The sequence below is a fragment of the Gymnoscopelus microlampas genome (genome assembly GCF_963454915.1).
Source record: "Gymnoscopelus microlampas genome assembly, chromosome: 13".
Lineage (NCBI taxonomy): Eukaryota > Metazoa > Chordata > Actinopteri > Myctophiformes > Myctophidae > Gymnoscopelus > Gymnoscopelus microlampas.
In genome coordinates, this window is record NC_139950.1 from 5,708,366 (window position 1) to 5,718,901 (window position 10,536).

The following is a 10,536-nucleotide window of genomic DNA, read 5'->3' on the forward strand; positions in this document are numbered from 1 at the left end:
TACAGGCTTTTGAAGTCATAAGTTAACCAGGAAGTGGATTGGAGTCTAAATCTTCGGAAAATGATATCTCCTGGTGCTGTGAAGAAAAAAAAAAAAAGAAATTGAAAAAAAAAGAAAAAAAAAAAGAAAATATATATATATATTTTTTCAAAAAACGTATATATACGGTTTTGGCACTCCATGGTTGTATTCCCAAAACCGTATATATACGGTATATATACGGTACCACGGTTTTGGCACCCAATGTGTTAAAATAAAAAAAAATTATACATTTAGGCGGATACATTGTGCTACAGTACACATGAATACACATCAATCATGTAGCAAAATACACAAAGAAAACAGAGGGATACATCAAATGAATGAAAGAGAAATAATAATAAAAAATCATTTAAATAAATAAGAAATAAAAAACACTCCAGTTCCTTTTTAAAACTCTTTTTTAGTCAACTATTATGTAGGAGGGGTCAGCGTGCACTTATTGAAGTGGTCAATGAAGGGTTGCCAGGTCTTGTAAAACTTTATCTTTTCTAGTTGCAAATAGTGCATAACATAGTGCAGTATGAGTTGGAACCTGCAGACATTGGGATTATTGAACTCTCATGTGTGATGATGATGTGGTGTTGTCCTCCTGCAGGTACATGGACTTCTTCCCCTTCCCCTCCAACGTCAGCACAGACTTTATGTTCGAGAAGAGCGCCAACTACTTTGACACGGAGGTCGCTCCCAAGAGAGCCGCCGCCCTGCTGCCCAGGGCCAAGGTGCTGGCCGTGCTCATCAACCCCTCTGACCGGGCCTACTCCTGGTACCAGGTGAGATACAACTGACCCCCTCACATAGAGCAAGGGTCAGTGGCGCCGGCACCTGTTTAATTAAAAGACACACTCGGACTCGGACACACAAGAAAAAAAGAAGTCTGTCCAGTCCCCCGCACCTCGCGACCACCGCGAGGTGCGGGGACCCATGCTGGGTGGGTCCCCAGCCTCCATTTGGTTACAGCTGACTTTTGGGATGAAAAAAAAACCAAACAACTCTGACATCTACATTTCATGGAGTACATGTTTTGTACCGAATTAACCAAATTAACCGAAATAAAGTAACAAAAAACCCCAACAAATTTACAAAACCACCCGAAAAAAAGAACGCGCTCGCACGGACCACCGCGCGACCCCCCAAGATAATCACCCACCCCCACCCTGACAAGCACTTGGAATTGTAGATTCCAAGTGCTTGTAGATTACATTTAGTTTGACTGAATCCCACAGACCACAGATATAAGCTGGGGCGGCAGTGGCTCAGGGGTAGAGTTGCCGGGTAGAGTGAACTGGTAACAACAAGCAAGGTTCCTAGTTCGATCCCGGGCTGGGGCGCTCCCCCAGAGTTACTGTCGAAGTGTCCTTGAGCAAGACGCTGAACCCGTAATTGCTCCCGATGAGCAGGTTGGTGCCTTGCATGGTATCCTCCGCCATCGGTGGAGCTTGTAGATCGGCTATTTTCACAATGTTTGCCGCTTTCATTGTAATATTTGACAATTTGGCCAATTTGGTATTAAAAGGGTCTTAAAAGTAATTAAATTGTTACTTTATAAATGTGCAGATACCCTGTATACACTTATACCGTATGTTGGTTTGTTTACTGTTGAGTGAGAAAACAATGTTGCACATTAAGGAAATCATCTGGGGACCCCCCAAAACAGTTTGGGGACCCCCAGTTTGGGAACCACTGACACAGAGCCTACTCCTGGTACCAGGTGAGACCGCTGTCAGTGGCCACGTTTCACCACACAGCTGGTGAAAACGATACAAATAAAACAGAAATAAGACCGAACAAAAACGGTTTTGATCAGGGAGTGGAGTATGACAAATTGTGTGTGTGTGTGTGTGTGTGTGTGTGTGTGTGTGTGTGTGTGTGTGTGTGTGTGTGTGTGTGTGTGTGTGTGTGTGTGTGTGTGTGTGTGTGTGTGTGTGTGTGTGTGTGTGTGTGTGTGTGTGTGTGTGTGTGTGTGTGTGTATAATGTATATGTATGTGTGTATATGTGTGTATATATATACACACACACACACACACACACACACACACACACACACACACACACACACACACACACACACACACACTGCAAAATAGCAGTACAAAATGCACTGAGATTCTTCGCCTAGTGTCCCTAGGCATGTTGAAAGGAGCTTAGAATTGCCTGTATTTATATCCTCTCGGATGCCCAGCCAACGCCACTTGTAGCTAAGTGACAGTGACTCAGTGAGTCATCCACACAGGAAGTGGGCCATGTCTGTGACTGTGTGTCACATTAGTGGGAACATCAAAGGACGCTGGGTTTAGGTCCGTCTCAGCAGGAAGCCGGGATGTGAGCGTTTCCCGTCCTCTGTGCTCGCATCGGGTTGATTTGAACATAATTATGTAGCTTTAACAAACACCACGAACGATGATGGCTTCCCCCGTAGCTTTTATCATTCCACTTACTGTGTCAAATTTGTATTCAGTTTTAGTCATAGTCTTTTGAATCAAATTCCATTTAGTTTTAGCCATATTTTAGTCATCTGAAATGTTTTACTGTCAGTCTAGTTTTAGTCGACTACATGTACTTATCATAAGATTATAGTTGACTAAATCTACAGTTGATTTAGTCGACTAAAATGTATTTTGGTGGTGCCTTGATGACGTCGTAATGGCTGATTTTAGACTTGGCTGCATGCTGAAACTAGCAGATCTACAAGCTCACAACGCGTCGCAGCGCGACGCGCTGTGAGCTGCTATGCTATCTGCTATTTTCAGAGCGCAACACCTGAGCGCAACAAAGCATATAATGACTTGTCTTTTAGCTCTACTGGATCTCTTCTCCACTAGTCCCTCACTAACATTTTAGTCTAGTTTGTATTTGTTGACGAAATTGTCAGTATATTTAGTCTTAGTTTTAGTCATCATAGCTTAGTTTTTATTTATTTATTATAGACTCTCTAGACTCTTCTCCCTTCCCTAAAACACTCTGGAAAACGCTACACACTTCCTAGAATCTTCTCCCTTCACTATAACACCCTGGACAACGCTCCACACATCCTAGACTCTTCTCCATAGATATAGAGTGTATGCTAAATGCCTAAACTGTCTTATTACGGGGCCAGAGCTCTGCTCTGGACACGTATTGTTATTGGCAGTATTCTGTCACTTCTTCTTCTTCTGCCACTTTTCGCAGTTCTGGCTGAACCGCGCTGTCGCTTTTTACGAAACTCGGCCATATGGTAGATGGTCATGAAAAACGATCAAAAAATAATTCTCACAATCTTTCGTCCAAAGGTGGCGCTATAGCACTCAATTGAAAATGCCAACTTTGACCAGGTACAACTCATGCCCTGTTTGACCTACAGCCATGAAACTTGGATACACATATGCGTCTCCTCATGCTGAACAACTTTCACCCTCTGACTTTTGACCTCTGACCTTTAGATCTCCCACCATTTTGAATTATATGAAAAACAGTCATTGGCTCCTAACTTCTGCATTTTTTCACTTATGGAAAATTCGTTGGAAATTTTTGTAGGCAGTGGTCCAAGGTTCAAGTGCTAAACGTTTCGTGCAGATTGCTCAAAAATCCCAGGAGGAGATAGATTTTAACTATTACAGTTTAAAGAAAAATATTCATCTGTGCCTAAAACATACATGCAGACTCACATTTCTTTGAAACTTTGCAGAAATGTACAGGGTCATTCCAAATATCACTGAAACCAATCTTACTCCAATTGGCCAAAAGGGGGCGCTATAGCAATTTTTTGAAAAGGCAGACTTTAAACAGTTATAAGTCATGCCTCGTTTGGCCGAAAGTCGTGAAACTTGCTTACACGTGTGCCTTGACTCATGAGGAACACACGTATCGATTTGACCATTAAGCTCCGCCCTTAGATTTTCCGCAATTTTGAGCAGTTTGAAAAATACTTGTTTTTGCCAGTTCTGGCTTAACCGTGCATACGCTTTTTACGAAACTCGGCCATATGGTAGATGCTCATGAAAAACTACCAGGAAATAATTCTCACACTCATTCGTCAAAGGGTGGCGCTATAGCACTCAATTGAAAGTGCCAACTTTGAACAGGTACAACTCATGCCCTGTTTAACCTACAACCATGAAACTTCGATACACACATGCGTCTCTTCATTCCCGACAACTTTCGTGGTCTGACTTTTGACCTCTGACCTTTAGATCTCCCACCATTTTGAATTATATGAAAAACAGTCATTGGCTCCTAACTTCTGCATTTTTTCACTTATGGAAAATCCGTTGGAAATTTTTGTAGGGAGAGGTCCAAAGTTCAAGTGGTAAACGTTTCGTGCAGATTGCTCAAAAATCCCAGGAGGAGATAGATTTTAACTATTACAGTTTTATGAAAATTATTCATCTGTGCCTAAAACATACATGCAGACTCACATTTCTTTGAAACTTTGCAGAAATGTACAGGGTCATTCCAAATATCACTGAAACCAATCTTACTCCAATTGGCCAAAAGGGGGCGCTATAGCAATTTTTTGAAAAGGCAGACTTTAAACAGTTATAAGTCATGCCTCGTTTGGCCGAAAGTCGTGAAACTTGCTTACACTTGTGCCTTGACTCATGAGGAACACATCTATCGCTTTGACCAGTAAGCTCCGCCCTTAGATTGTCCGCAATTTTGAGCAGTTTGAAAAACACTTAAACCCAGGATTTTTCAGCTATTTGCGTGAAACTGTATCATCTGTGTGATCTCCTTTTTCACAGTTACTTGTCTGTTGGGCCAATGGCGTCTCCCTTAAATGAATGCCTCACAATCTCAAGGTCGCCAGTTCAAGCCTCACTTGATGCAGACATAATTTAAGTTGAATTGCAAACAACATGACTGTATCAATGAATACATGTGCAAATGGTAAAGATAACCTGAAATGCTTATTTGAGAGTATGTTTTTTCAACGTATGACATACTTCATTCTGAAAATAGCTGATCTACAATCTCACAACTTTTCATGGTTTGTGAGCTTGTAGATCGGCTACTTTCACTAGTTTTGGTTCTGAGGAGATGTACAATTTCTTCATTGGTAAATGGTTTGTGAACGAGTGATCTTAGTGTTAGTGAAACAGGGGCTTGGTTCATGAAAGAAGGCAAGAGTTTATGATCTTCAACAGACAATATCAGCCTGGACAAAGCTATAGCACTATAGGTAGTGTTGCAGCCTATTAGTCTGAAGGTTGAGAGTTCGAATCCTGTTAATGGCAGTAGGTTGAGATGTCCAATCAAACCATTATGTTTCCATCTCTCTCTCTCATCAATCTATTGTTTCCATGTCACTCTCTCTCTCTCTTCAATCTATTCCGTTTCCATGTCTCTCTCTCTCTCTCTATTCACTGGCCCCGTATTATCGCTGCTTGCAGCTATATTTTGTCTTTGAATTTTTCCATCTGTGTATTTGTGTTTATTTCTGTGTCTGTCCCGTCATTCCATCGTTCAGCACCAGAGGGCGCACCAGGACCCGGCAGCCCTCAACAACAGCTTCCACACTGTGGTGACGGCGCCCCCTACAGGCCAGAGGGACATCCTGACCCTGCAGAGACGCTGCCTGAAACCTGGAGCCTACGCTACACACCTGGAGAGATGGCTACGACACTACACACCCAGCCAGGTAATATACAATTACATTACACTACACTACACACTACATGCATGCTGTTCAGAAGTGCAGGCTTTTTTACTCAGCGGTTTTGTCAGCTAACACTGCTCTCTACTGGTGGTTTTTCATACTTTAAATGTATGTGTGGATAACATTGTTTGGTGAAATGGACGGAGCAGTAATGTCAAGTATTATGATTAGTTGTAATAACTAGTTGTAGTAATTATTAGTAAAGCCAAAGATGCCAGACCACCAGTATGGCCCTTTAATAACTTAGACCCCTTTTTACTTAGTTGTCGGAGGTCCCCCAGGAGTCTATACTTGTTCCCCTAATTCCCCCTACACCAAATATATCCCCTGAATATAATAGATCTACAAGTGAGCTTTTAGATCTACTATTTTCACAGAATGTTCACCTATCATGACGTGTGTGTGTGTGTGTGTGTGTGTGTGTGTGTGTGTGCGTGTGCGTGTGTGTGCGCGTGTGTAGCTGCACATAGTGGATGGAGCTCTGCTGCGCTCCAACCCAGCTCTGGTGATGGAGGGAATCCAACGGTTCCTGGGAGTGACGCCCATCTTTAACTACACCCAAACTCTGACGTGAGTAACACCACCCCTCTTTAACTACACCCAGTAGCACCACCGCCATCTCTGACTTTATCCTTTTAGCCCAAATGTCTGACTCCCTGCAGAGCCCAGGGCCACCTGGGCAACGGCCACGGCGGCCCAATGGCTAATACAGCCCTGGTCACCCCACGTGACCGTCTCACCCCTTGAGCTTCCTATGATCTGTGGATCTAGTGAGAGTGTGTCGCTGACACAGGGACGTCACAGGCTCTCAGAAGGTGGTCACTTTCGGTGGACTATACCCCTTATTTTACACTTTGGCTATTCAAAAATAGCAGATATACAAGCTCATAGCGCGGCACCGAGTGCCGCGCTATGAGCTTGTAGATCTGCTATTTTTATGAAAAATTGTGAAAAACACTTGTAACTGTCAAATGTAAACATATTTTGTATTTTCAAAATGTTGCGTTTTTTGGGCAGATTATTTTTTCTTTTTGTGTTTTGGTTACTTCATTTCGGTTTTAGGGTTAGGGTTATGGTTAGGTTATTTAATTCTTATTTTTGCCTGATTTTACCGATTTATTATCAAAAAAAATAAAATGAATTATTGTTTTTTTATTTTTTCAAAAAGTGGGGGGTATGAAATCACGGATCTATGTGAGTGATGGTGTCGCGTCGTACGCACAGTGAATGGCCGTGACGCCCCTGCCAGACACGTCTATGCTAATTGATACTAATGAAATTAAATTGCTACGCACAAACGTCTGTGTGTAAGCGGTGCGTTTTCAGTTCACTCTCATATGAAAATGCATGTTGTACATCCATGTGACGGGTGTGTTTGTGTGTTCCAGGTATGATGAAAGTAAAGGTTTCTGGTGTCAGAGGGTGGAAGGAGGAAGACCCAAATGTCTGGGGAAAAGCAAGGGCAGAAAGTACCCCGAGATGACCCCTGAGGTACTGTAGGCCTGGATCTGGGCTGTGTTGAGCGGTTGCTCCATTGATTCATGAGTAGTATTGTCGTCATGGCTACGGGCATCGTCTGTTAAAAAGACTGATCGATTGATTCATAAGTAGCATCTATCCAATCAATGAATGGTTAGTGTTGATTGATTCATGGGGAGCTCATAGCTAGTATGTATTTATTTATTAGTCTAATTTCTTTTCAATAATGATCAATCCTGCAATTTCTGTTATCTATCTATACATTTGGAAAATCTCCCAGCTTCCGACGCCACACTGATTTCATTGTTTCGGGATAAACACAACAGCAACATACAGATGTGCCACTTCAAAACTTCACACGTTACTGTTCTTTCCCTGAAAGTGGCCTGAAAATGCATTTTTTTCCTCCCTTTTCTGCCCTTAAAATGCATGTTTTGCCCCTGAAAAGAAGTTGTCACTACACACCCCCGTTTTTCCTTTCAACAGACATCCATATACATGAGAACAAAAGAATGTGTGTTGAATAAGGTGTCAGACTCATTATGAGGCGAAAGGTGATTTGACCAGTTGCTCAAATTAATTAGCATCATAAAAGCAGTGATCATCAAAATAATTCAGCATTTTAAATGCCCTTCTTTGTCCCTCTTATTGCCCTGGGAATCCCCTGAAAATGTACTGTCTTGGCGATGGCAGGACATGTGAAGTTTTGAAGTGGCACATCTGTATCACATGTCACCACAACACTAGCAACAACGTGCGCCATGAATTTACGGGTGGCGTAGGCTACTTTTCATTGCTCACTACACATTCGCGTCCTCGCAGCATAATTAATTCAACTCGCCACATTACCGACACACCGGACTGGGAAACACTTTAGCACCGTTTACCGTGAGCACACCCGAGCGCCGACGGCCACACCCCAGGCTAAAGGAAGCGGCGGCCATTGAAATCTCTGCATCTGCACAACAACAACAGACGCGAGCCCTTCGCTTCAACCCCCGCTCTTCCTTTCGGTTAGGTAATGTCTCTATCCCACCACACTCACGCTAATATGTCCATCATTTGCATGCCATGCACATCCCAAACAATACATTATTACCCGCGCCAGCGTCTCAATGCAGCCTCTAACACTACCGGCTCGCAGGATTGCCAGGTTGGAGAAAAACAAGCGCCAGAAACAAGCAAGCAGGTTCATGAAAAAACAAAAGCCAGAGGGAGCAAGACGGTGGATCTATATAACTAATATACATATCAATATGGGGTCCGAAGGGGTCCGCGATGTTTCGCACGGCTCCCAAGACTCCCAGGGGGTGCGCGGACCCCCAGGGGGTCTCCCATGTATTTTTATTATTATTATTTTTTAAATATTATTATTTTTTTTTTACCCTACGATTTTGTAACCCCAAAATAAGCGAGCCCTCACTAGAGCCCCGTGCGCAGCTAGGGGGCAGGGCGCCCGTAGGGTGCCCGGACCTCTAGTTAATCACAATCGCATATGTAATCAATTGTCCGTCTTTTGTTCTGTCTGTCTGTCCTTCTGTATGTCTGTCTGTGTGTCTGTCTATCTGTATTTCTATCCGTTTTGCACGTCTAGACGCGTGCCTTCCTGGCGGAGCATTACCGCGAGCACAACATGGAGCTGCTACGTCTGCTGAACCGCCTGGGTCAGCCGCTGCCCTCCTGGCTCCGCGAGGAACTGCAGAGCACCAGCTGGAGCTGAGGACCGCAGCCCGGACCCTCCGAGATACCCCCAATACCCCGGGTACCAGAACACGGACAGAACCCCAATACCCCGGGTACAAGAACACAAGACAGAACACAAGATAAACCCCCCGGGCCAGAACACGGACCCTAGCGCTCCAGACCCACGCTACGCCGGGCTGGACCGTGACTTTAGGGGGTCAGGAATAATGAACAAGGACCCACAACGTACCCGGGAACAAAAACGGGTTCAGCGCTGGGCCGGTTGTCATCGAGGGGGGCTTGAACCATGGTTTTCAAAATGCATCAGGCAGGCGGGGCGGTTCTGGTGGTTTAAAAAGGGAGAATCTTCAGACCTTCAGATTTTCTGCAAAATGGAGATGGTGTCAGAAGTGGGATCTGAAAGAGTCCCTCCTTTCACCCATTAAAAAAAAGCGCCCTTCCTACAGAGGGAGTGGGGGTGCTTCCCCTTTCTCTAGGGCACCGTTTCTCAACCGGGTCCGGGGACCACCAAGGGTCCACATGGAACCCTTACGGGTCTGTTACGCTGAGAGTGTACATGGTTCCCAGTCTCCATTTGTACACTCTCAGAGTTAAACAAACGCAGCATAGATCGGGGGGTCCTGGAGATAAAGAATGGTATCAAAAGGGGGTCCGTGGCCTAAAGCATATCAAACTTGGAGGTCCTTGAAATTAAAAAGGTTGAGAATCACTGAACTATGACAATGACCTTTGACCTCTCCTCGGATCTACACCGTAGCAAACCTCACGGGAAGTAGGCCTTGCAGGCGACGAAGACAAGTCACCTGGTTGGATGAGATGAATAGATAGCTCCGCCTACTCCTTCCCGAAACACACACACACACACACACACACACACACGCATTAATGTGTTCATCCCGGAGCAAGCGGATTTATCTCACTCTCACACACTCTCTCTCTCTGTCTCCGCCCTGGTGGCACGGCGGACAAACTGCAGGGTGTGGAACATAGTGGAGAGACAGAGAGGGGAGGGGTTTCGATCGCCTGCTCCAATGAGATCTCATCTCAGTCTTGGTTTTTTCGCAAACAGGATCTGACCTACTGTACACAGGATATCCTGTGGATCTCTGGAGCTTATGAATGAAAAACAAAACAAAAACAAAAAAACTGGAGGAATGGGCGCACACACACACACACACACACACACACACACACACACACACACACACACACACACACACACACACACACACACACACACATACACACAAATCGTCTCTCCAGAAGAATGATTGTAAAACATTGTACATTTAAAAATAAAAAAGTTGGTTGTATATTTTGGGTGGGAAGTGAAGCAGAATAGACAGCAGACTCAACCAGACAGTAAATGACTGGTTGAGTCATTTACTGATGTGTTTCTGAATCGGAAGTGCCGAAAATAGCCGATCTACAAGTGTCGTGAGCTTGTAGATCTGCTATTTCCGGCACGGGAGTCCGCAGTCCGACGAAGCTTAAATCAGGCTTCAGGCAACTAGAGGTAGGATGTCTTAACCCTAGACCACGATCCCTCCTCCATTTCACCTCTGCCTGTCTACCTCTCTGTCTGTCTGTCTGTCTCTCTCTCTCTGTCTCTGTATCTCTGTCTCTCTCTCCCTTTTATAGGTACACAGTCCCATTTATTATTAACCACTTAAACCCC

General features: G+C 44.3%; 1 protein-coding gene across 1 annotated transcript in view; it reads left to right on the top strand.

The window, feature by feature from the left end:
- The window catches only part of ndst2a (N-deacetylase/N-sulfotransferase (heparan glucosaminyl) 2a), a 50,981-nt gene extending 40,705 nt beyond the window's left edge, over window positions 1–10,276 (top strand). The window contains exons 10-14 of the mRNA XM_084077276.1: window positions 638–812; window positions 5,487–5,657; window positions 6,136–6,245; window positions 7,064–7,166; window positions 8,749–10,276. Of these exons, the coding sequence (XP_083933402.1) occupies window positions 638–812; window positions 5,487–5,657; window positions 6,136–6,245; window positions 7,064–7,166; window positions 8,749–8,874 (685 nt within the window). The 3' untranslated portion in view covers window positions 8,875–10,276. The remainder of the gene's footprint in view (window positions 1–637; window positions 813–5,486; window positions 5,658–6,135; window positions 6,246–7,063; window positions 7,167–8,748) is intronic.
- The last annotated feature ends 260 nt before the right edge of the window (window positions 10,277–10,536 follow it).